General features: G+C 39.6%; 1 protein-coding gene across 3 annotated transcripts in view; it reads right to left on the bottom strand.

Annotated features, from left to right (window-relative positions):
* The window catches only part of ZRANB3 (zinc finger RANBP2-type containing 3), a 207,633-nt gene that overhangs the window by 53,172 nt on the left and 131,689 nt on the right, over positions 1-22,772 (bottom strand). For all 3 annotated transcript variants that reach the window (XM_012928208.2, XM_058664438.1, XM_058664439.1), the window contains 4 exons: positions 16,193-16,312; positions 11,998-12,117; positions 8,528-8,707; positions 5,136-5,288 (listed from right to left, as the gene is read on the bottom strand). In XM_012928208.2, coding sequence (XP_012783662.2) covers positions 5,136-5,288; positions 8,528-8,707; positions 11,998-12,117; positions 16,193-16,312 — 573 coding nt within the window. The remainder of the gene's footprint in view (positions 1-5,135; positions 5,289-8,527; positions 8,708-11,997; positions 12,118-16,192; positions 16,313-22,772) is intronic.

Genomic DNA, 22,772 nt, shown 5'->3' on the forward strand with positions numbered 1-22,772 from the left:
TCTTCCCCTTTTGGGCCCTTCAGGTTCACTCTGCTCCTTGGTCTCCTGAATGGTTACAAACTTTTTCAGCTAAAACTTCGTGATGACAATTGGCAAGTGTGGTTAATTTAGCAAAGTTTAAGTGACGAAATTGGAAGTACCTTAAAAATGCTAAATGTTGGCCAAAAAAAAAGTTTTTGAAGGCTTTCAAAGAGGAACAGTAAGAAATGAATATAAATAGACAAATTCCCATAGGAAATGCTGAAATTCTGACAACATTCAGAAGAGAAAAGTTTAGACTGTGTTTCCTTGAAACCTTTTAACAAACTGAACATTAGTATAAATGCATGAAGCTGGAAGGTACTGCACACAGTAGCAGGAGGGCATGCCCACCTCAAGTCAATCAAAGCACACTGCAAGGCAGTGCTTAGCTTTGTAGGGAAGACACCTGTGTCGCACACTCGAGTGCCCGGGTTTCATATTCAGTTCTGTTTCTGGTTCCTGGTAATGCAGATCCTGGGATGCATCAGTGAGTGTTCAGCCTTGTGGGAGACCTGGATTGAGGTCCTGGCCCATAGATTTGGCCCTGCTGCATTCCTTGCATTGTAGGCATTTGGGAAAGAACCATGAATGGGAACAACAGTTTTCTTTTTCTGTCCCTCTGCCTCTTAAATCAATAGACAAAATGCATTTCACATGCTAGTAAAATACCAAATAAGTGAGAGGAAAGCCAAACAAATAAAAATAAACAAAGTATCTCTACATTGTAAGATTCCATTTTACAAAAGCCATGAGTGTATAAAGAAATGTACTGGAAAATCTGCTCAAAATAACACTAAACTATAAAACATGCACACCCAACTTAGACACTAAGATGTGGTAAGAATGATTTTTTTAAACTCTGTACATAGATATTTTCTTCAGCCAAATGTTTAAAACACAATAAACATGTATACATATGGGAGAATGTGGTTCAAATTCTAATTGCCTATATTAGAAATAAACTTAAGCAGAGTTTCATAGTTAGGAAACTTTAAAGAAACAAAAGTCACTAATCATAATTTTATTTATATACTTCTGAAATAATTAGGATTTACATTGATTTTTTTTGTTTGCAGAACACAGTGTAATAAACACTATTAAAGGTAGGAAGCTTTTTGTTTTCCTAAATTATTTTCATTTTCCTTGAAAAGCAGAGAAAGAGATAGGAACAGGTGTCTACAATCTACAGGCTCACTCCTTAAACGTCCATAAGAGCCAGGGCTGGGTCAGGTTGAAGCAAGGGTCTGAAAATCCACCTAGGACTTCCACTTGGGTGGCAGGAGCCAAGTACTTGAGCCATCATCTGCTTCCTCCCAGGATTCATGATAGTATGAAGCAGAGGAGACTTGAATCAGGCTGTTTTAGTGGATGTGGGCATCCCAAGTACTCTTTAGCCACTTTGTCAAACCCTGCCCAGCTCTAGATATTGGAGGCATGTGGGAGGTGAGCCAGCAGATGGAGGGTCTCCCTCTATTTCTCATACTCTCAGTCACTCTGCCTTACAAATAATCAATTAGTTAAACTTTTAAAAAATACTAAGAAATCATTTTAATTTTTAACCAATACTTTGCAGAATGGCATTCTGGTATCCCTGGCACGGCGGGGTGGTGGTTAGGCAGGAAAAGCACTAGTCCTCCAAAGAAAATATATTAGAAGTTTACTGCAATTTCACATAAAAATAATAATTCTGTGGAATGCAACTTTTCATGAAAAGTTTAACTTCTGATGGTTGGCCTTGTGTTGCAACGGGTTAACTCCATCTATAAGACCAGCATTCCACATTGGGTGCCAGTTTGTGTTCCAACCACTCCACTTCCAACTCTGTTCCCTTCTTTTGTACCTGGGGAAAGCCACAGAAGACGGTCCATGTGCTTGGCCCCCACACCCACGTGTGAGATCCAGATGGCGATCCAGGCTGGCTCCTGCCTTTGGCCTGGCCTAGCCTTGGCTATTGTGGCAATTTCGGAGTGAAAAAGAGGGAAGAAGATTTCTCTGTCACTCCTTCTTTCTTTATAACTTTGGCTTCCAATTATAAATTCATAAATCCTGAAAAAATCTTAAAAGAGGGTCAACACTGTGGTATATTGGATAAAGCCACTGCCTGTTAATAGTGGCATTCTGTGTGGGTACAGGTTTGTGTCCCAGCTGCTTTGCTGTTGATCCAGCTCCCTGCTAATGGCCTGGCGAATTCAGTGGGTGTCCCAAGTGTTTGTACCTCTGCAGCCAAATGAAAGACCCAGAAGAAGCTCCTGGCTTCTGGCTTGAGGCTGGCCCGGCCCTGGCTAATATGAACATCTCAGGGATGAACTAGGGAATGGAAGACCTTTGTGCTTTTCTTTAACTATGACTTTCAAATAAAGAAATAAATCTGGTAGGGAGAGGGAGAGGGAGAGGGAGAAGGAGAGAGGGATAGAGATAGAGGGAAAGAGAGAGAGGGAGAAGTCATGAAAAAAACATAAATTCATAAAACTAGTTACCTAGCGAGAATAGGTAGCAGCAAAAATAGGAATGAGAGTGAGACTTCTCTATGTGTACTTTTTAAATAAAGTTTTAAATTTTGACTTTTTGACTAGCTAACTATTTTAAATGTTCAAAATATAAAGTTAAATAAAAAATATTTATAAAATAAAACCCCAGAACTAAACACAGAAACAAATGAATCTAAATATATATCAACAACATGGAAAAAAAAGAATTCAAGCAGACTACATGACCATGTTTCCTTAGTGAGAACTGCAAAGAAATCTTGAATTTTACTCAGTTGTAGATAGTGGTTCAGGTATAATTTTTAAACTATTTCACAAGTACTAAAGGACACAGTAAATGAATAAGTATGTTGATGTTAGGGATCAGCATTGAATGAAAGAAATAGAAAGGTTTGGTGATACTGGGTTTCAGTTGGAAGAATTAGTACAACTTTGTGGCTTACAATCGCTTACATACAAGGATATATCAAGAAGTCAGTGGAAAACAGAATTTAAACATAGCTTATTTAGATACAAGAATTTTTACATCAATGAAGTTTTTTTCAGAATATGCATTTCCATAAACTGTTAGAAGTGTGGGTATGCATAGATATCAACTTTTGTGCACCAAAATATATTTTAATTTCATTTTCTATGAACTTTCTGAAGTGCCCTCACATATGGATATTGATCTATCTACCTATGCAAATGTGTGTGTGTGTGTAGCTCTGTACACTGAGAAAATACCCTAGGAGCAAAGATGTCTCAGAGTAAATACCTTTTTTCTTTTTAATAAAAAATGTATTTATTTTTCTTGGAAAGGCAGATTTACAGAGAGGAGAGACACAGAGAAAGATCTATCATCCATTGGTTTACTAGCCAAATGGCCTCAGCACCTGAAGCTGAGCTAATCTGAAGCCAAGAGCCAGAAGCGTCCTCCGGGTGCCCTATGTGTGTAGAGTCTTGAGGTTTTGAGTCATCCTCTACTGCTTTCCCAGTCACAAGCAGAGAGCTGGATGGGAAGTAGAGTAGCTGGGACACAAGCCGGTATCCAAATGGGATCCCAGCAAGGTAAGGATATAGCCATGGGGCAATTGTGCCGGGCCTATAATTCTTTGTTTTTAAGAGAAAGATTTATTTATTCTTATTGGAAGGTAGATTTACAGAGCACACAGAAAGAGAGAAAGATCTTCCGACCGCTGGCTCACCCCAAATGGCCGCAATGGCCAGAGCTGAGCTGATTTGAAGCCAGGAACTTTTTCCTGTGAGTGCAGGATCCCAAGGCTTTGGGCCATCCTCCACTGCTTTCCTTTGCCATAAGCAGGGAGCTGAATAAGAAGAACAGTTGCCAGGACACGAATTGCTGTCCATATGGGATGCTGGCATTTGCATGGAGAGGAATAGCCAATTTAGCCACTGCCCAAGACCCAGAGTAAGTCTTAAAAGTCCTAAAGCACAAATATCATTTAAGCAAAAATGAACCAAGAAAAAAAATGGCTAGTTCTAAAGCAGTATGAAAGGAATTTCAAGGTGAATGTAAATAAATTTTGTTCCAAGAAAAAAAAGCATTTAGAATTATGGGTAAGTTGTGGGTGTGGTGCTGGTGGTAGAAGAGCCAGTTTAAACAACTCACTAGTATATCTAACTTAAAAAAAAAAGTGAAGGACTAAATAATAACAAGTGAAAAAAAGAACCTCTAAGTTCGCAGTGATAATTTTTAAGCAGGAGGAAGGTGTTGGTTTTTTTTTAACATAGAAAAATGCTAGCTAATATAGAATAGTTGAAGAAATCACCATCTCAAACCTAAGTCAGGCAAAGGTCATTAATGAATGGTGAAACCACTGGGTTTTTGGGAACAGGACTGTCACATGATCTGATAACATTGACATTCTTTGATTTCCTGCTGACTAGTAGGCATTTTTACTAAACTGCATAAATTCTTCATATACGTTGGTCATGGTAATGCAGACACCCTTAAGTTTTTGACTTTGATATATTCAAATATTTCACACCATTTCTTTATAATGCATGCCTTTTGATGCAGATTTAATTTAATCTTCCATGACGTCAGGGTCACAGATAGAATTCCTATACTTTTCTCTGCAGGCTAGAATCTTTTGGCTTGTTTACCTAAGGACATGAACAAATGAGTGTAGAAACTGTGGGAAAATAAGAGCTTGCTTTTATCCGTGTTAATTTTGGGTTCTAAGAGTGTTCCAACTTTATGACAAGTCTCCTTTTATTAGGATGAATAATTGAGAGTTATTACTTAAAACAATATATGATAGGGCCCGGCGGCGTGGATCCCATATGGGCACCGGTTCTAGTCCCGGCAGCTCCACTTCCCATCCAGCTCCCTGCTTGTGGCCTGGGAAAGCAGTTGAGGACGGCCCAAAGCTTTGAGACCCTGCACCCGTGTGGGAGACCCGGAAGAGGTTCCTGGTTCCCTTTGGATCGGCGCGCATCGGCCCGTTGCGGCTCACTTGGGGAGTGAAACATTGGATGGAAGATCTTCCTCTCTGTCTCTCCTCCTCTCTGTATATCCGGCTTTCTAATAATAATAAAATCTTTAAAAAAAAAACCAATATATGATAAACTTACAGTTTCAGTTATGTAGGAAATAGAAATGGACAAGAAATTGAACCTTACATGCGTGAACAGAACGTCCTTCTGGAGCTCATCAGCACAGTCGGTTGGAGTCCAAGCTTCAGCAAATTGCAGGAAATCCCATTTTTCCTTATCCCCTTCCTCTGCCTGCAGTTGTTCCTTCCTACCATTTAGTGTGCTCCCTGTAACCCGAGCCTGTAGGATGGAAAAACACACGGTGTTTGCAACAGTTCATCTCACAGAGGACATTCTCTGAAATCACTTGATTTTGCACTTAAATCACAAGCTGTCTAACAGGACATTTTTATTTTTCCAATATATCATAGACTTTAATAATACAACCACTCAAAACCACAACCCAATTATCAAGTCAGTGAATCCCATGTTTGATGAAAAACTAAAGAAATTTACTATTTGCCTCAGCTATATGTTGGCAATGAAAATACTGGGCAAACAGAGACTCTATGATGGACTATGTCAATCAGTGGATTCTCCAATGACCTCATCGTGCTTGGAGTGGTGAGAGTGGCAGCAATTCAGAACTGTTGAACTATCAAAACCACTTGATCAAGACCCTCGGAGCATGCCCCACATCCGGGACCTGGGGTGGGTGGGAGTCTTGGCGGGACTTCTCCCTTAAAATCCCCTTTTACATCAGATATATTAAGGAAACAATACGGAACTAATTGTCTTGCCCATCTTCCTGTAGTGCTTGAACATTTTTACCCTAATTATATCAAGATTGTAAAAAAATATATAATTAATTAATTAAAAAACCCAGAAATTTACTATTTGCCTTTCTCATAACTTTTAATCCCAATATTCATAAATTTTGAAATGAAACCTACATGAGTGTTCCAAATGTCTACACTCAGTGCTTAACAAATATTGCAGTGGACTACTTACGTTCCACTCTAATCCATTAGGTTGAAAAATTCTAACTTTCCTTGTTAGGGAGGTGAGGTAAGGATATTGGTGATTAGGTTGTGAGGGCAGAAGGTCCTGAATGTAATTACTGTTTGCATAAAGGGGATCCCCGAGAGTCATCCTGCCCTTTTTTACCATGTGAGAGTACATGTGAGAGGCTGCAGCCTGAAGGTAGGCCTTCATCAGACCCTGCTGGCACCCTGCTCTTTGATCCGAAGCCTTCAGATGTGGGTGAAATAAATTTCTCTTTATTTTCTCAGCCACCCAGTCTATGGTCCTTTGTGGTAATATCCCAAAGTAATTAATACAGAAATAAAAATTTTAAAGGTAGGTGTAATGCTGTAAGAAACAGCAAAAAATGTGGAAGTGACTCGGAGCTCACCAATGGGTACAGACTGGGAGAGCTGTGAAGGACAGGGCAGAAAATGCCTAGATTGCCCCATAAATAGAATGTCAAAGGCAGTTTTAACAAGAGAGGAAATCTGTGAAGAGAGCTTCTGTCTCTAAGAATACTGATGAAAGAGGAACAGAATATTGGTAGAAATAAGGATGGCAAAAGCCACTCTAAGGAACTCTCACATGGAAATAAAGAATAAATTTGGTTGGAAACTGACAAAAGTTAATTATTGTTATAAAGTAGCCCAGAACTTGGCAGCATTGTGTTCATGTTCTAATGCTTTGTCAAAAGTAGAAGTTGTAAGCATATTTAACTGAAGAGACTTGCAGAAAAAAATCTTGAAGAGGCAATTTGGCTTCTCCTGACTACTTATATCAAAATGCAAGAAGAGAAAAATAATTTTGGAAGACAGGAATTGTTAAGCAAGAAGGAACACCTAAAAATTTAGGAAATTGTCAGCCTATTCATTTAGCAAAGGATGTGAACAGATCATCAAGGGTTCACCCAAGTGCGTGATTCAGAAATTTGTTCAGACTTACATGAGCCATCTCCACAGGAGTCAGCAGCATGAAACACAGCCAACTGGGAGCAACAAGGAGAGACAATACAGAGGACCACAGAAGCCTGCCAGGTTTTTCAGATTCTCAGCCTTCTCAGAAGTACTCACCTGCAAATATGGGCTATTCTTGAGACAAAGGAAGGAGGGCTCCAAAGGGGACTCAGAGATTGGAGGGGCTGTCACTTCGGCCATAGGTCTGACAGCAGAGGCTTGCAGAGCAGGTCAGTCTCCACATTGGTTTCAAAGGATAAGACCAAATCCCCAGACAACTGTGGAGGTGGGGCTACCTAGTGGGGCCCTCAGTTTGTGATTCCTCCTCCCATCTTGGGTGAGGCCACCACAGAGAGCTGGCCTGGGCAATGCCTATCTAGCCAGTGTTTTCACTCTACTGGGTCCAGAAGGCAGGAACATTCCCACAGTGGGCTCAGAAGGCACAGTATGCATCCAAGGAAGATTAATTTTGAGCACGGTATCTTATGCAGTTTTCCTTGCTAAGTTTTAAACTTTCTTGGAATCAGTCACTCATCTGTTTTCTCCTTTTAGATTGGGAATGTCTGCTCCATGCGTGTCTCTTAGTTGTACTTTGGAAGCACACAACTCTTTCAGTTTCCCAGGTTCAAGACTGGAGAGGAGTTTTGTCTCAGGATAAGTCTTACTCTCATTGGATTTAGAAGGTTATTAGAGACTTTAGGATTAGCAATGGCCATTAAGGTAGAAGAATGAATTTCTCACGTGAAAAGGACATGGATTTTGGAGGCCAAGGCAGAATGTAATGGACTTGGTTCTCCAGTATTCTCATGTTGAAATTCTAACTCTCAATAGGATATTTTAGGAAGCTAGGGCTTTCAGAGGTGATTAGGTCAAGGAAGTGGAGCTTTCAAACGGGAAGACGGCTTGTACCAAGGTTCTCTTGCTCTCATTCTACCATGTGAAGAAGTAAATCTGCAACTCAGAAGAGGTCCTCACAAGAACCTGACCACGCTGGAAGGCTAGCCTCCAGAAAATTAAAAAATAAATTTCTATTATTTATAAACCACTTAGTCCACAGTACTTTGTTATAGCATCCTGAATGGACTAAAACAGAGAATCCTTTAATCCCTAGTCAAATTCTTTCTATAAACACAATTCAAAGTTGGAGAGAAAAAAAGACTACAGAGAGAAGAGAACAAACAACATCATACCTGTGTTTCTAAAGCCTGGGTATAGGCTGTCCTTTTTCTAAAACTAGAAACTCACAAATCCGTGTGGTTACAGAAAGACATGGGGCTTAAAATACTTTGGTTCCTTGGTAACCCCAGCCACTGAAGAAGTAGAAGAAGGGCTCAGAAGATGATAGGAACATATGGAAAATCAAGCCTCTTATTACCCAGGATAGCAGGCAAGGTACTACTAACTGAAGCCTTTTCTGAACTTGATTTCTATTACTATATTATCATGGTGTGGTTTGTTAAATATCCTTTCCCTGAACACATCAAATTCTGCCTCTTAATTCATGTAAGGTATGGATCATGGTAAGTAAGATAGTGATTTGGTACCAAACCCAAGCTTTACCTTACGATTCAATATCCCCCACATGTAAGTGTCTAGAGTTCCATTGGCGATCAGGTAGTGAATATTCACAGAACTGCACTGTCCAATTCGGTGAGCACGATCTTCTGCTTGTTTTATATGTCCAGGGTCCCAGTACAACTCAGCAAATACAACATGACTAGCAGCAGTAAATGTTAAACCCTACATAAAATAAGGTAAACAATAAAATGGCACACAAAATGAGAATAAAACATAAAATCACATATAATAAAGATTTTCTGAATGTGTTAAATGGGAAGAAGGGAACATGGAAGGACTTAAAAGAAATCAGTTATTTAAATCAAATTAATATTTTATTCATGAAAGGTGAATGAGAAATGTATATTGCAATATATTCAGGTGAACTATAAAAACATTTAAAAGCTATTTCAGTACTTCAAAAGTCAGTTTGATGGATATATATAAACAAAATCATTGTATCCTCTTTAATGAGTACTGAATTCACATTGCTACAGGAAAATCTAATAAAATACATTATAAATAAGAATATAATTTCTAACACATGGTATCCATAGCAACTAGGAAGAGTATATTGGCATCCCCTTTATTTAATTCTTAATTCCAGGATATAAAATAAGAAACTCAGGGATCCAGTAATACTGTTTTCATCCTGTGAAATTCCTCATGTTACATCTCACAGATCCTGAAGTTTACTGCTTTCTGTCTCAATATGTACATAATGCAACTATACCTTTTGAACAATTGCATTTTTCATGAGTTTGAAACAGTGTAACATGAAAATACTAACTCTTATAATCAATACAGGAAACCAAGTAAATCTCCTAAAATTAAACTTTAGACAAAAATGTATGATGTTAAAGTAGGTAGGCAGAATAAAGTGTGAATCATGCATTTACCACTGCCACACAGTAGTCAATGATATTAGGTAGTTGTCAGTCCCACTGTCCTTGGGAGTGCTGTCTAACCATGCTCCTCACACACTTCTATGAACAACTGACATTTGTGACCACTGCTACAATTATGGTATAATATATAATAACGTACAGCTTTTCATATCACATCTATTCATATTAGCATTGACTAGCTGGTAGCACTAGTTACCGAGCTGAAAAACTCACTAAAAATCAGTCATGTTAGAAAGCAAGATAAAAGCAATAAAAACCTAGGCAGAGCCAATCAATCACGATGTTAGGCCACACTATCACTTAGGATTGAAAATGCCATAGAACATTAGAGATAATAGTGAAAATATAAGAAGAGGAACAACTCTAACTTTGTGAAATGCGCCATATGATCACATAAGAATACAATATTGGGAAAACAGGTTGCTAAGATCAATGTTACTCTGAGAAGCTAGAACACTAAAACTAAGATTTATAATAGCAACAACAAAGTGCTTCCCATTTTCCTTTATGACAATAATAGTCTCCAAATATGTGCATCTGGATTTATATAAATTCCACAGGAATATACCTTTGAATACAATGTGCATTTTCTATGCATTTTTAATTTCAAAATGACTTTTATTTTTACATCGTACTTCTTAATTCAAAAAAGTCTCATATTCTCCTGCCTAGGTTTCTCCCACTTAATCCCTGTAATGAGTACTCTAATTCTAATTTTCTAATTTTTAAAGCCCCTCTGATGATCTCTATGACTGGATATTCAAATATTTAATGTCGTATTATTGAAAAATTTAACACAACATGTGTAGGTATTGACATAATATTTTTGATTTGAATTATTGACAGTTCTAGTACTGCTTCATCCATGAATCTCTGATTGCATCACACAGGTAAAAGGTAGGAGTCAGGCCAAAGAGCCCTGGGGCACAGGGGTCTTGCAGGGCTTGGGTCCTTTGTCTCACCTGGGTGGAGGCAGCCAGGCAGGTTTGCATTGGAATGGGCCCAGTGCAGCCTGGGCAAAGCCCAGGGGTTACCTGGGGCATGCTTGTGGGGGCTTGGTATGTGGGCTTGCAGGGGGCATGGGGTTGGCACAGGAAGGGGGGGGTGCATTGACCTGAGGGCTCACATCCAGGATTGGTGGACTGACTGTTGAGTGCATGTCAGAACTGGGCCTCCTCAGTGGAAAAGACAGAGCAGTGGACAGCAGGCCCAGATGCACATGGAGGATATGGCAGTCCATTGGGGCCTGCAGAGGACATCTGCTACGATAGCATAGGCAGTAGAAAAGAACAAGTTGGACAACTACTCCAGCCAAACAATGGCAGTAAATATCTGGGCGAATGGAGACTCTAAGGAAGAATAGGTCGACCAATGGACATTGGAAGGATTCCCTCATCTTTGGATTGGTGAAATCGACAGCATTTCAGAACTACTGAAACCACTTAAACAGAACCCTTGAAACATGCTCCACATCAGGGACCCTGGGTTATCAGGTAGCTGTTCCCCATCTCCGGGTAGTGGGATAGTTGGGAGGCTAGATATGGCTTCTCCACTTGTCTCCCCTCTTCCCTCAGATATAGGAGAAACAAAAAAGAAAATGTGGGGGTAGAAAAGAGGCAAATCTTTTACATATACCAGACTAGGCATAGCTATAAGGCCAGTTACCTTTCCCTAAGATAAATATGTTGGCCTAGACATTTACATTGAAACATTCTAAATGTTAACAGAAAAACAAACACACCAAAAAAAAAAAACTGTCCAGAAAGATCCCTTCTGCCAGAGTTGCAGAAGCTGTCATTATTTTCCTGGACTGGATCTTGGTCTGGTTGCTTTGTAACACAACACCTGATTGCGGGGAGGGGTGGTGGTGGTGGTGGTGGTGGAGTGGATGGCAGGAAAAGCAGCTACTCCCTCAGCTTTCCCAGTAGTCACACGCAGCCATGTGGCTACATGCACATCAGGCAGATGCAGTGTGCCTCTCCTCAGCAGCTGCTGCAGCCACTCCATCAGGCTGCTTAACGTGGTAAAAGAAAGAAGGCCAAAAGGGTCCTAATGACTCTGTGCAACTGCTGAGTGAGGCTTGGCCAGGCTACAGGAGAATGCAATCGTATATCTGCATTACTCTTAATCTGAGCTGCATTTACGTACAGTTAAATATAACACTAACAGATAAAACCAGGACTCCAGAAACAGTTCTGAGTCAGAAAAGGTCCTTCAGGTCCCCTTACCTCACAAACCCTGAGGAAATGCGACCAAGTCAGGTAAGTGCTGTAAGACAACTTTGAGAAAATTCAATGCAAATTCAAACAACAAAAGATCATGGAGAGGAATTACAATAAAATCTAACTAGATCCTTTTTGGAAATTCTTTCCTTAAAAAGACTTAAGACACTGAAACCTATTTCTATCATATTTTATGGCACTCTCTGAAATAGAATGAGTATTTATTCCACTAGCCGACCAGATGAAAAAGTTACAGGGGTATAAAACTGAAGTTATGGTTAACAGCCTTTCTAAATTATCTCAATGACATTTCATTATCAAACACGGGCTTTAAAGCACTTACCTGGCCAGCAGCCTGAATGCTCAGGATAGCCACCCGGGTATCAGGATCCTTTTGAAACTGGTTGACCAGATGTATTCTTTCTGAAGATGGAACACTTCCATCTATCCTAATATAACGAGTCTAGCACCAACAAGGGAAATGGAAGAAATTAGGACAGGCCCCTCTGCACCAACCTTATTTTAGTTTGCAGTATTGTATGGCTTATTTTTTGAGTCACAAAAAACAATGGAAATGGTCTAAGATGACAGGTAGGTAAATATTATGCAAGAAAAATCTTAAACAAGTGTCTTAATAGCTTCTTATAACAATTTCTTAGTTTTTAACATTTTCAGCGACTTGAAGATAGTGTTTTATGTCTAATTCATTTTTATACCATTAATGCCAAGAGCTGTACCAAACTTTTTTGATTGAAGCTGATGTTATCTTTAAAAAGATTCTTTGTAAATTGATAGGAAAACTTTAAATGATGGGTCAGAATAAATTTAAACTTGCCGGACCACTAATTCCAGGGTAGAAACAAAGCCAGAAATGTGAGAAAGGAGAAAGATGACTGTGCTATATGTTAAGGATTCACAAAGAATGCTGCATTTATTTCTGAAAAAGCCCAAATATTAACTGAGAAAATAACACTTTTATCAGAGTTCTTTTTTTTTTAAACACCATTAAAAGAAACATGTGATGCAGTTGTCTTCATTGAGGTGGAGAACTGAGACACCCACACACAGCTTTAAAAAGTAAGGAAACTGAACAATGTTGTCTTTAAGAAGGATTTGAGTTGAGAAAAGGAAGCAATCAATGTGTACTACAAAAGCTATAAAGTCATTTCTCAACTTTGCAAAAACAAGGACAAAGTCTAAATTTGAAATATATGCACTTTATGGAAAACAGCTTTGGTTGAGAGATACAAATATTCACTTTTATAAGAGAATATTCCAACCGTCATTAACTAGAATGGTTCTAGCTACTTGCCTTTGAAATGGGCTAGGCAGGGAGCTAGTTAACAAGGGAGACAGACAGGGCCAGTGGCCCTCTGTTCTAGAGCCCTGAACAGCTCACACTCCACTTCCATTCTCTTTTTTTTTTTCAAAGATTTATTTATTTTTATTGGAAAGTCAGATATACACAGAGGGGGAGAGACAGAGAGGAAGATCTTCCACCTGATGATTCACTCCCCAAGTGGCTGCAACGGCTGGAGCTGAGCCAATCTGAACCCAGGAGCCAGGAGCCTCCTCCACGTCTCCCAAGTGGGTGCAAGATCCCACAGCTTTGGGCCGTCCTCACCTGCTTTCCCAGGCCACAAGCAGGGAGCTGGATGGGAAGCAGGGCCACCAGGATTAGACCCTGCACCCTTATGGGATCCCGGGCGTGCAAGGACCTGAACCACTATGCTATCACGCTGTGCCCTCCACTTCCTTTCATGGTGGTTCAGCATGCCTGTGGGATCTTTACATCCATTTCTCCATCACCCATAAGACACCAGGAAGACCAGAGTGTGGCTGGTCCATTTGCAATGAAGCTTTTATCCCAACTCTGTATCAAGTGCACATTCCATTAGGGAACAAACTGCCACCAAATAGAGTGACCTGAACTTGGGTGGGGACAGATGCTACTTTCTCCACATAGAGAGGCTGCCCATATTCACCTCTGAATATGTACGATTTCTTTAATCTTTTAAAATGAATTTTGCTTTCATTTTTCCCATGAGACAAGAATAAACAGAACTAGCTGGGGATCCCTGTGACCTGCACACTTTCAAAAAACAAATCAAAAAACCAACCTGTCTTCCCTTTAATATCTGATAAGGAAAGTCATACAATTTCTTTCAGAATGTATCTACCAAAATGCATGGACAGGCTAAGGAGAGTTTGGGAGACATTCAACTATAATCCTAAGAATTTTCATTTGCAGCAAAGCTAAATGGGATTCCAAGCATATCAGTAAAGCCAAAAATAAATACAATACAATACAATACAATACAATACAATACAATACAATACAATACAATACAATACAATACGAGAGACCGCAATACTTGAAACTGGTACCAGCAGTTTTAAGGCATAACGAAATCAAATTTATAAAATACTATGGGTAAGGGCCCAGCAGCGTGGCCTAGCGGCTAAAGTCCTCGCCTTGAACGCCCCGGGACCCCATATGGACTCCGGTTCTAATCCCAGCAGCTCCACTTCCCATCCAGCTCCCTGCTTGTGGCCTGGGAGGGCAGTCGAGAACAGCCCAAAGCTTTGGGACCCTGCACCCGCGTGGGAGACCCGGAAGAGGTTCCAGGTTCCCGGTTTCGGATCGGCACAGCCCCAGCCATTGCAGTCACTTGGGGAGTGAATCATGGGACGGAAGATCTTCCTCTCTGTCTCTCCTCCTCTCTGTATATTTGACTTTGTAATAAAATAAATAAACCTTTAAAAAAATACTATGGGTATAATTTTATTACCCAAGTCTTTAAAAATTTTTCTAAGGCTAATGAATGCTTCCTTCACAGATAATATGTGATAATCAATGAAAAAGTGCTTTATAACCTGTCGTTAGAAATCCTAGTATGAAACACTAGAACTGCCTATTTGGTGATACCTATCTGTATATTAGGCAAAGCTTCAATGAAGGTTTTGCTTTTTAATTCAAAAAAATCACTTTACTCACAATTTCAAAAAAAATTCACCTACACAAGCAAATGGCTGTGTTGTTTCATAAATATTATGCACATATGATTATTCAGGAAACTTATTAAGGTTGTTCTGAATATCACTAGAGGCTCTTAGGTATTTTTTTTTTTAAGTTCTATGTATTTATTTGAAAGAGAGAATGACAGAGAGAAACAGATCTTCCAACTGCTGGGTTACTCTCCCCAAATGTGCACAATGGCTGGGGTTGGATCGGGATGAAGCCAGGATCTGAGAATTCCATTTTTACTTCTACATGGTGGCAGGGGCCAAGGGGCCACCACTGGCTGCTCTCCCAGATGCATTAGCAGTGAGCTGCATTGAACGTGGAATAGCTGGGAATCACACTAGCAATCCAGCGAAGAATGCCAGGACGTCAGAGACGCAAATGACAGTATAATCTCTGTATGTCACAATTCCATCCCCCAAGAAGCCTTTGGCTTTTCAAGAAAGCAGATGATAGACATGAAATTGGTGAGAAAAAAAACTTGGAAGATGCTATCAGGAGTGCTAGAGATCAATGTCAACCTAACAAAGTACAATGAGAGCTAGCTGGCTTGGTGGCACTAACCATGAGCTTCAAAATCACCTGTGCTCAACCTACAGAGTCCAGTGTTCCTGGGTGTGTGACTAAAGTGGGGAACCATAGCTGGCTGAATTGTCTTGACTTTTTCTCTGTGTCATCCACATTCAGGGACCATCATAAAGGGCAAACAAAAATTTTAATTTTAAGTGCATATATCATTCCCTAAAGAGTTCATGGAAAAAACTGATTTTTTTTGAATTAAAAAATTTTTGAAACATATGTAGTATTTTCATTCTATGTATTTTCCAAAAAATGTCTGAAGACACTCTTCTACTGGAATACTTAAGTAAGGTTGTGGGAAATGAGCATTAAAAAAAATTTTTTTTAAGATTTTTTTTTTTTATCAGTCAGATTTACAGAGAGAAGGAGAAACAAATAGAAAGATCTTTTCTCTGCTGATTCACTCCCCAACTGGCCACAAAAAACCAGAGCTGAGCTGATCTGAACCACAAGCTTCTTCTGGGTTTCCCAAGTGGGTCCCAAGACCTTGGGCCATCCTCTACTGCTTTCCCAGGCCAGAGGCAGGGAGCTGGATGGAAAGTGGAACAGCTGGGAAATGAACTGGCATCCATACGGGATCTTGCATATACGTAAGCTACTGCGTTGCACCCATGAGCATTGGTTTTTAATTCCAATTGTCCATGAACTTTCTAAAGTAATCTCAGTTATGCCATATCAAAAAAGTTCACATGGAGCATGTCTTTAATTAATCCAGATAACCTGATTAGTGGAAATAATAAGCTTGATATAGTAGTAAGTCAATGTAATAAAGTTATACATTAATATGATTTCAAGAAAAAAACCTTAAAATAATTCATATACTATCATACAAAGAAGGCAAAAAAGTTCTTTCAATTATAGGGGATATAATCAATGTTTAATATAGTACAAATTGGCATTCTAGAAAGTATTCTGTTAAAAAAGGCTGACATACCTTGTTCTCAATGACTGCTTCTGTACAAGCTTGGAGCATGCTCAAATGGTGAGCAAAAACCAGGAATTTAAGTGAGTCATTTTGGAGCATCATCTTAATATAATCCTTCACAGCTCCTGCCTAAATATGAAATATCAAGTTATTAATGTTATTCAAAATTGTGACTTTTAATTGGGTAAAAAAAAATCTCAACAATCCTTACTTTTAATTTTTAGTAGCTTTGTTCTTCAGGTGGCCTAAGAATTCATCCACAGTAAAGAAAAGTTAAGAGTTTGCCTTTTCCAAACCTACCCTACAAAGGACACTTAAAGATGTTCTCTTGCAGAGAAAAGGAATAGCATCCACCAAAACCAAAGGAAAATGCAAAGAACATGCCAGTAAAATAACAACAGACGACTAAGTCAATGAACAACCCATTGCTAAAATGACAAGACCAAATTACCACAAATTCATATTAACCCTGAATGTAAAATGGCTTAAACTCATCAATCAAACGTCATAGATTAGTAGACTGGATTAAAAACAAAACCTATCTATTTGTTGCCTAGAAAAGTTGAAATTTCATGTTCATGTAGTATAGTATATAGCTGCATATAAGTATGTTTCTATCTACTTCCTCATACTTAACATTGTTCTTAATGAATTGAGACAAAATGATATTAGAGGAAGAAGTGGGATTCATATTCACATTACTCTTAAAATGATCATTCACAGGTTATAGGAACCAAAGTGTAGCTTTCCCTAATGAAGTCTTGTGAATATAGATGGCCCGTGAGGGTAAGGTAAATGGGTTCCTTTTGATTGTCTTTAGCTTCAGTATGGCACCAAGCACTAGCCTAGAATGAATGCTGAGACCATAGCTAAGATTAGTAGAAAAGCAGACAGTTACTCCCTGTTGATGTTTGCTGATGAAGCAGTAGCCCTACTGTCTTTGCTGGTCATGGAAGAAACTTAGGGCATTGAAGAAATGTTTTCATAATGCCTTTTAGTTTTTATCTGTCTTGCTTATATTTCCTCACTTTTATAGGCCTTATCTTAAGCAATTACCTGGCTTAGATTTTTTATTGCATCATCTTGGAATTTCTACCCCCCCCCCCCCATGTTAGAATATGGCAGGTGAAAGTGGAAAGGTTGATACGCTTAGGTTTGGGTAAGCCACTTGAAAGAGACTCAAATACTGCTTAGGTATACACAGATTTAAGCTGACAAGGGCAGTCCGAGATGGTAGATGGTAGGTAGGTCAGGAGATTAAAGACTGGACTGAAGATGGAACAGTAAACATTTGTAAACTACATTGTAATTATATCAACCTCAGCATATTTTTTTGTAAAAATTAATAAGGAAAAAAAGGAAGGAAGGAAGGGAGTGTGGGTGGGGAAAGTGACTGGGGGAGGGTAGGATGGGAAGTATTGCTATGCTCCTAAATCTGTATCATGAAATATGCAGAAGTCGTTCATTTCAAATGAATGAAATATTTTTTAAAAACCCAAGAAATTAAGGTAGGCTTACAAATAGGCAGTTAAAGAAGGAGATAGCCTCTGAGAAATAGAAAATGAGGGTATTTATTTTGTCTCTGAGATGGAGAAATTTCCACAAAAAGCTGGGTTGATGGGAAGAAAAGCACAGACTGGAGGGCTGAGGAAACAGAAAGAGATACAGAGAAATTGGGAGCGGGTAGAAGAAAGAAAATGAAGAACATTAAGACGAAGGGTAGGCATTGTAGCGTGGCATGTTAGACCACAGCTTGTGATGCCAACATCCCATTTCAGAATGCTGGTCTGAGTTGCGTTGCTCTGTTTGGAATCAAACTCCATGCTAATATGTATAGGAAGGCAGTGAGATACTGCAAATGGGAGGTTGGGATGGGGATTCCTGGCTCCTGGTTCCCACTCGGCCCACATAAGAATGTTGTAGGCATTTTCAGAGTGAGTCACTAGATGGGAGAAGAAGAGATGTCTCTCTTTAGCTCCAGCTCCTCTTTCTCTCACCCTGGTTTTTAAAAACATGTTATTATTCAGGCATGTTGTGATCAGTGAATTTGCTAGATCCTCCCACCCCGATTGCCAGGATCCTACAATGGGCAATGGTTTGTGTCCTGGCTGTTCCACTTCCCATCCAGTTCCCTGCCTGTAGTCTAGGAAAGCAGTAGAGAATGACTCAAAGTCTTGGGACCCTGCACTTGTGTGGGAGTCCCGGAAGAAGCTCATGGCTCCTGGCATCAGAACAGCTTAACTCTGGCTCAGCTCTGGCTGATGTGACCACTTGCGAACTGAACAAGTGGATGGAAGATCTTTCTCTCTGGATCTCCTTCTCTCTGTATATCTGCCTTTCCAATGATAAAAGAGAATTTTTAAAATCTTTAAAATATGTATATATAACTATTCAAAGAGAAAAAAAAACTGAAGATAATGGAAACAAAGGCTTTTCAACAAAATGTCCCATTCAAGTCATCCTTTATCAAAGACCACAGTTCAGCTACACTCATCACTGAGTGTCTTTCTTCCAAATGTAAATAAACAATCAAACATCACCAGGAAGAAAACAACCTGAATGAACGGGTCAGTTATGTGAAGAAAACAAGAAGAGATTGCATAAAACAACAACAGGATGACACAAAGACACTGCCTTTCAAGTAAAGAAAAATCTAAAGAAAAAAAAGTCATATAGATCCATAATGTATCAATGGTATCACTGTAAATATGGTAAACATGATTTAAATAATAATAAATCATTCTTGGGAATTAAAAATACAGTAGTAGAAATTTAAAATTCACTTGGAATCTTCTAGGAAGTAAATAGAATATTCTGGGCCCAGGCCATCAGAGTAATGATTCTAATAGGCTACCTGGTGAAAACAGATTATGCTCAATATGGTACAAATTGCTAAATATATATATATATATATGTATTAAAGAAATCAATAAAATTCTGTCTACCACTTTGATGGATGTATTGGAATAGGTGTTAGGAATTTTCGCCATTAACCCACGATGCCAGACACCACAAGCCACACAGAAGGCTTGTATTTCAGTGCAAGAGGCAGCTACAGGGAAAGGGAAAAAAAGCAAGGCAGAGGAAGCTCAGAAGGGAGGGAGGGCAGAGAGAGAGAGGAGGAGAGAGAGAGAATAGTCCACTCCTGGGACCTTGGAGCCATTTGGGGAGTAAGTCAGTATATGGGAGATCTTTCTCTTCCTGTATCTGTAAATCTGCCTTTCCAATAAAAACAAATAATTCTTAAAAAAAAGAGGAATTTTCAAAATTGAAAAGAATCTACTTAATATTGAAGCATATGACTATAAAGGTGCAAGATTGATTCCACAATCTATGTTGCAAATTTTCTGAATAACAGACCTTCATTGCACAATGACACTGTGGGTTGTTAAGAACTTTAGCCTTGGTTTTCAGCACCTCAGAAGGTGGAAATGAAGCCCTCTCAAAACAAGGAGCTATAAATTCCGGCTGTGTTGTCATGGCAACTGAACCACTTTAATAAAGTACATGTTTGTCTAAAGAGCTATATTTACTGTGATAAGCCTTTTCAAAAAGTACATGTCAAGTTGTCTGGACTAACAAACTATACGGTCACTGTAATCACTCTCAGAAGCATTTCTCCTCTTCTTCCCAAGTGAATTATTTCTGCCAGCATCCCTTCCACTGTCTGCACAACCATAGCAAGAGCTGCTAACACCAAGGCCCATGCCCTGTGTTCCTTCTCCTGCTAACCATTGTTGAGAGAGGCTTATGGTGATTATTCAAAGTTCAATTACATAATCAACTAAACAGACTCTTGGGACCAGACTGGCAACTTTATCACTGGTGATGCTGTTTTCTAAGAGTAATCTGTGTTTGGATTATCAAAATTACCCAGTTAAGAAGTTGACTCGGGTCTGGCAGTGTGGCCGAGCAGGTAAAGTCCTCGCCTTGAACGCGCCGGGATCCCACGTGGGCGCCGGTTCTAATCCTGGCAGCTCCACTTCCCATCCAGCTCCCTGCTTGTGGCCTGGGAAAGCAGTCGAGGACGGCCCAAAGCTTTGGGACCCTGCACCTGCGTGGGAGACCCGGAAGAGGTTCCAGGTTCCTGGCTTTGGATCGGCGCGCATCGGCCCGTTGCGCCTCACTTGGGGAGTGAATCATGGGACGGAAGATCTTCCTCTCTGTCTCTCCTTCTCTCTGTATATCTGACTTTGTAATAAAAATAAATCTTTAAAAAAAAAAAAAAGAAGTTGACTCTTAGATTTTCTTAGGTCCCTACACTAGGGACTGTATAGGTTTGCATTTTAGATTACGCATTTTAACTATCCTGATTTTAGTATAATTAAAATTGTCCCTGTCCTTCTGATTACAAATGATCTGAAGAAGAATCTGCCTGCCAGTTCTCCTCAGATCACTATGTTAGTTAGGAAGCTTCAGCTTTCCTAGTTGCTGTAGAAAACATGTATTCACCAGCATGCTGAGGGAGAAGAAAAAGTTACAATTTCACAAGAAGATCTGAACAAAACAGATGCAGAAACAAGAGTAAACTGAAGTAACACAGCAAAGCAAGTCCTTCCAGGAAGTGCCAGGCTTTCTAGAAATTCATGGCATTGGTAAACTGTCCACAAGACTATATGGACCAATTCCTAATGAATACTGTTAACCACCCCCCCAAAAAAACATGTATTCACAACTCTTGATTTCATTGAAGTTCATGCATTACTAATAGTTTTGTTGGCAAAGGGCCTTAACGTCAGGAATATGTATTTAGAATAGAACATATTATATCATATAAAGAAACGGAAATGAATATAGTTATAAGTCAATAATTGTTAGTGTTTATTTTGCAGTGAAGATATATGCAGCATATTTTCTGAAGTTGTTAAAGAAAAACCTATACTGCATTAAAGAGTGATGAAAATGAACTGATTTTAGATGACAGCTTTTCATCACCTAACAAGAAAAAAAAAAGGGAATAAAACATTAAACCTGTGCTATGTCAGTGACTCTCCACTGTCCACATTTAATTAAGCCTTGACTTTACATTCTGGGTCAATCTTTTTTTTTTTTTAAAGATTTATTTATTTTTATTACAAAGTCAGATATACAGAGAAGAGGAGAGACAGAGAGGAAGATCTTCCGTCCGAAGATTCACTCCCCAAGTGAGCCGCAACGGGCTGGTGCTGTGCCGATCCAAAGCCAGGAACCTGGAACCTCTTCCAGGTCTCCCATGCGGGTGCAGGGTCCCAAAGCTTTGGGCAATCCTCAACTACATTCCCAGGACACAAGCAGGGAGCCGGATGGGAAGTAGAGCTGCTGTGATTAGAACTGGTGCCCATATGGGATCCCGGCATGTTCAAGGTGAGGACTTTAACTGCTTGGCCACACTGCCGGGCCCCTGGGTCAATGTTGTCCCTGTCAGGTCTACATACCCTACTCTGAACAAAAATCCTGTGAACTGAGCTTAGTTAGAATTCTCCTAACCTGTGCTATCCGATCAAATTCCTAACTCTCCATTCTTGATGTGTAAGTCCTTGGCCTAACTATAGCAATTTTTTTTTTCAGGCCACTTAGCAAGACTCCTTTGCTTTTGATGTCTCCTCTTAGTAATTCTGCAACCAGTGACCCCCTAACCTTACTAGTGTTAATTCCCCACTGTTGCCTTCTTGATTTTGAGCCTGCCCTTTCTCCTCTGTTGTAACAGAGCTGACTCCCAATGCAACAGTCCTAATAAAGCCTTCTTTACTACTTTAACAAGTAGGAAGCCTTTTTGTTTTAGCCTAACTCCTAGCTAAGAGAGGTGAGCACACAAAAAGCTTCCCCTTGGATCCTGAAGTCCTCAGAACCCTGGCAAAATGGTAGCTTTGTTCAGCTATTTGGCAGTGATAGCTGTTAATGAAAGTTTCTAAACTCTCTTTAACCGGTCAGACACAAATCATTAAGCCTAGCATCTCTAATTCTACTGCAAGTAATTTTTTTAAAGAACTATATATTTTTATTCAAAACACAGATTTATAGAGAGGAGAAGAGACAGAGAAAGATCTTCCATGCGCTGGTTCATTCCTCAAATGGCCACAATGGCTGGAGCTAAAGAGATCTGAAGGCAGGAGCTTGGAGCCTCTTCTGTGTTTACCATGTGGATGTAAGGTTCAAAGGCTTTGAGCCCTCCCCCACTGCTTTCCCAGGCCATAAGCAGGGAGCTGAATGGGAACTGGAGCAGCTGGGATAGGAACCAGTGCCCATATGGCATGCTGGTACTGGTAAGTAGAGGATTAGCCAGTTGAACCACTGCATCAGCCCCAACTGCAAATAATTTTAATATGACCCCTGGAGATTTTTGCTGCGGCTTCAAAAAAAAAAAAAAATTAAACATTGTCATTGACAAAAGGACTGCAAGAATCACTTTGCTTTAGACATTTTGACCCATATTTGAAATCTGATATCCTGGAACCGTACAAGTCATTTGGGGCCACAGTGGAATCATTAAGGGTTAAGTAGTGAACAAAAGACCTGTCTTGAAGACATATAATTCACATACCACAACACTTACTCTTTTAAAGTGTACAAATGAATAGCTTTTAGTATATACAAAAAATTGTACATCCAC

Source organism: Ochotona princeps, chromosome 5 (assembly GCF_030435755.1).
Source record: "Ochotona princeps isolate mOchPri1 chromosome 5, mOchPri1.hap1, whole genome shotgun sequence".
Lineage (NCBI taxonomy): Eukaryota > Metazoa > Chordata > Mammalia > Lagomorpha > Ochotonidae > Ochotona > Ochotona princeps.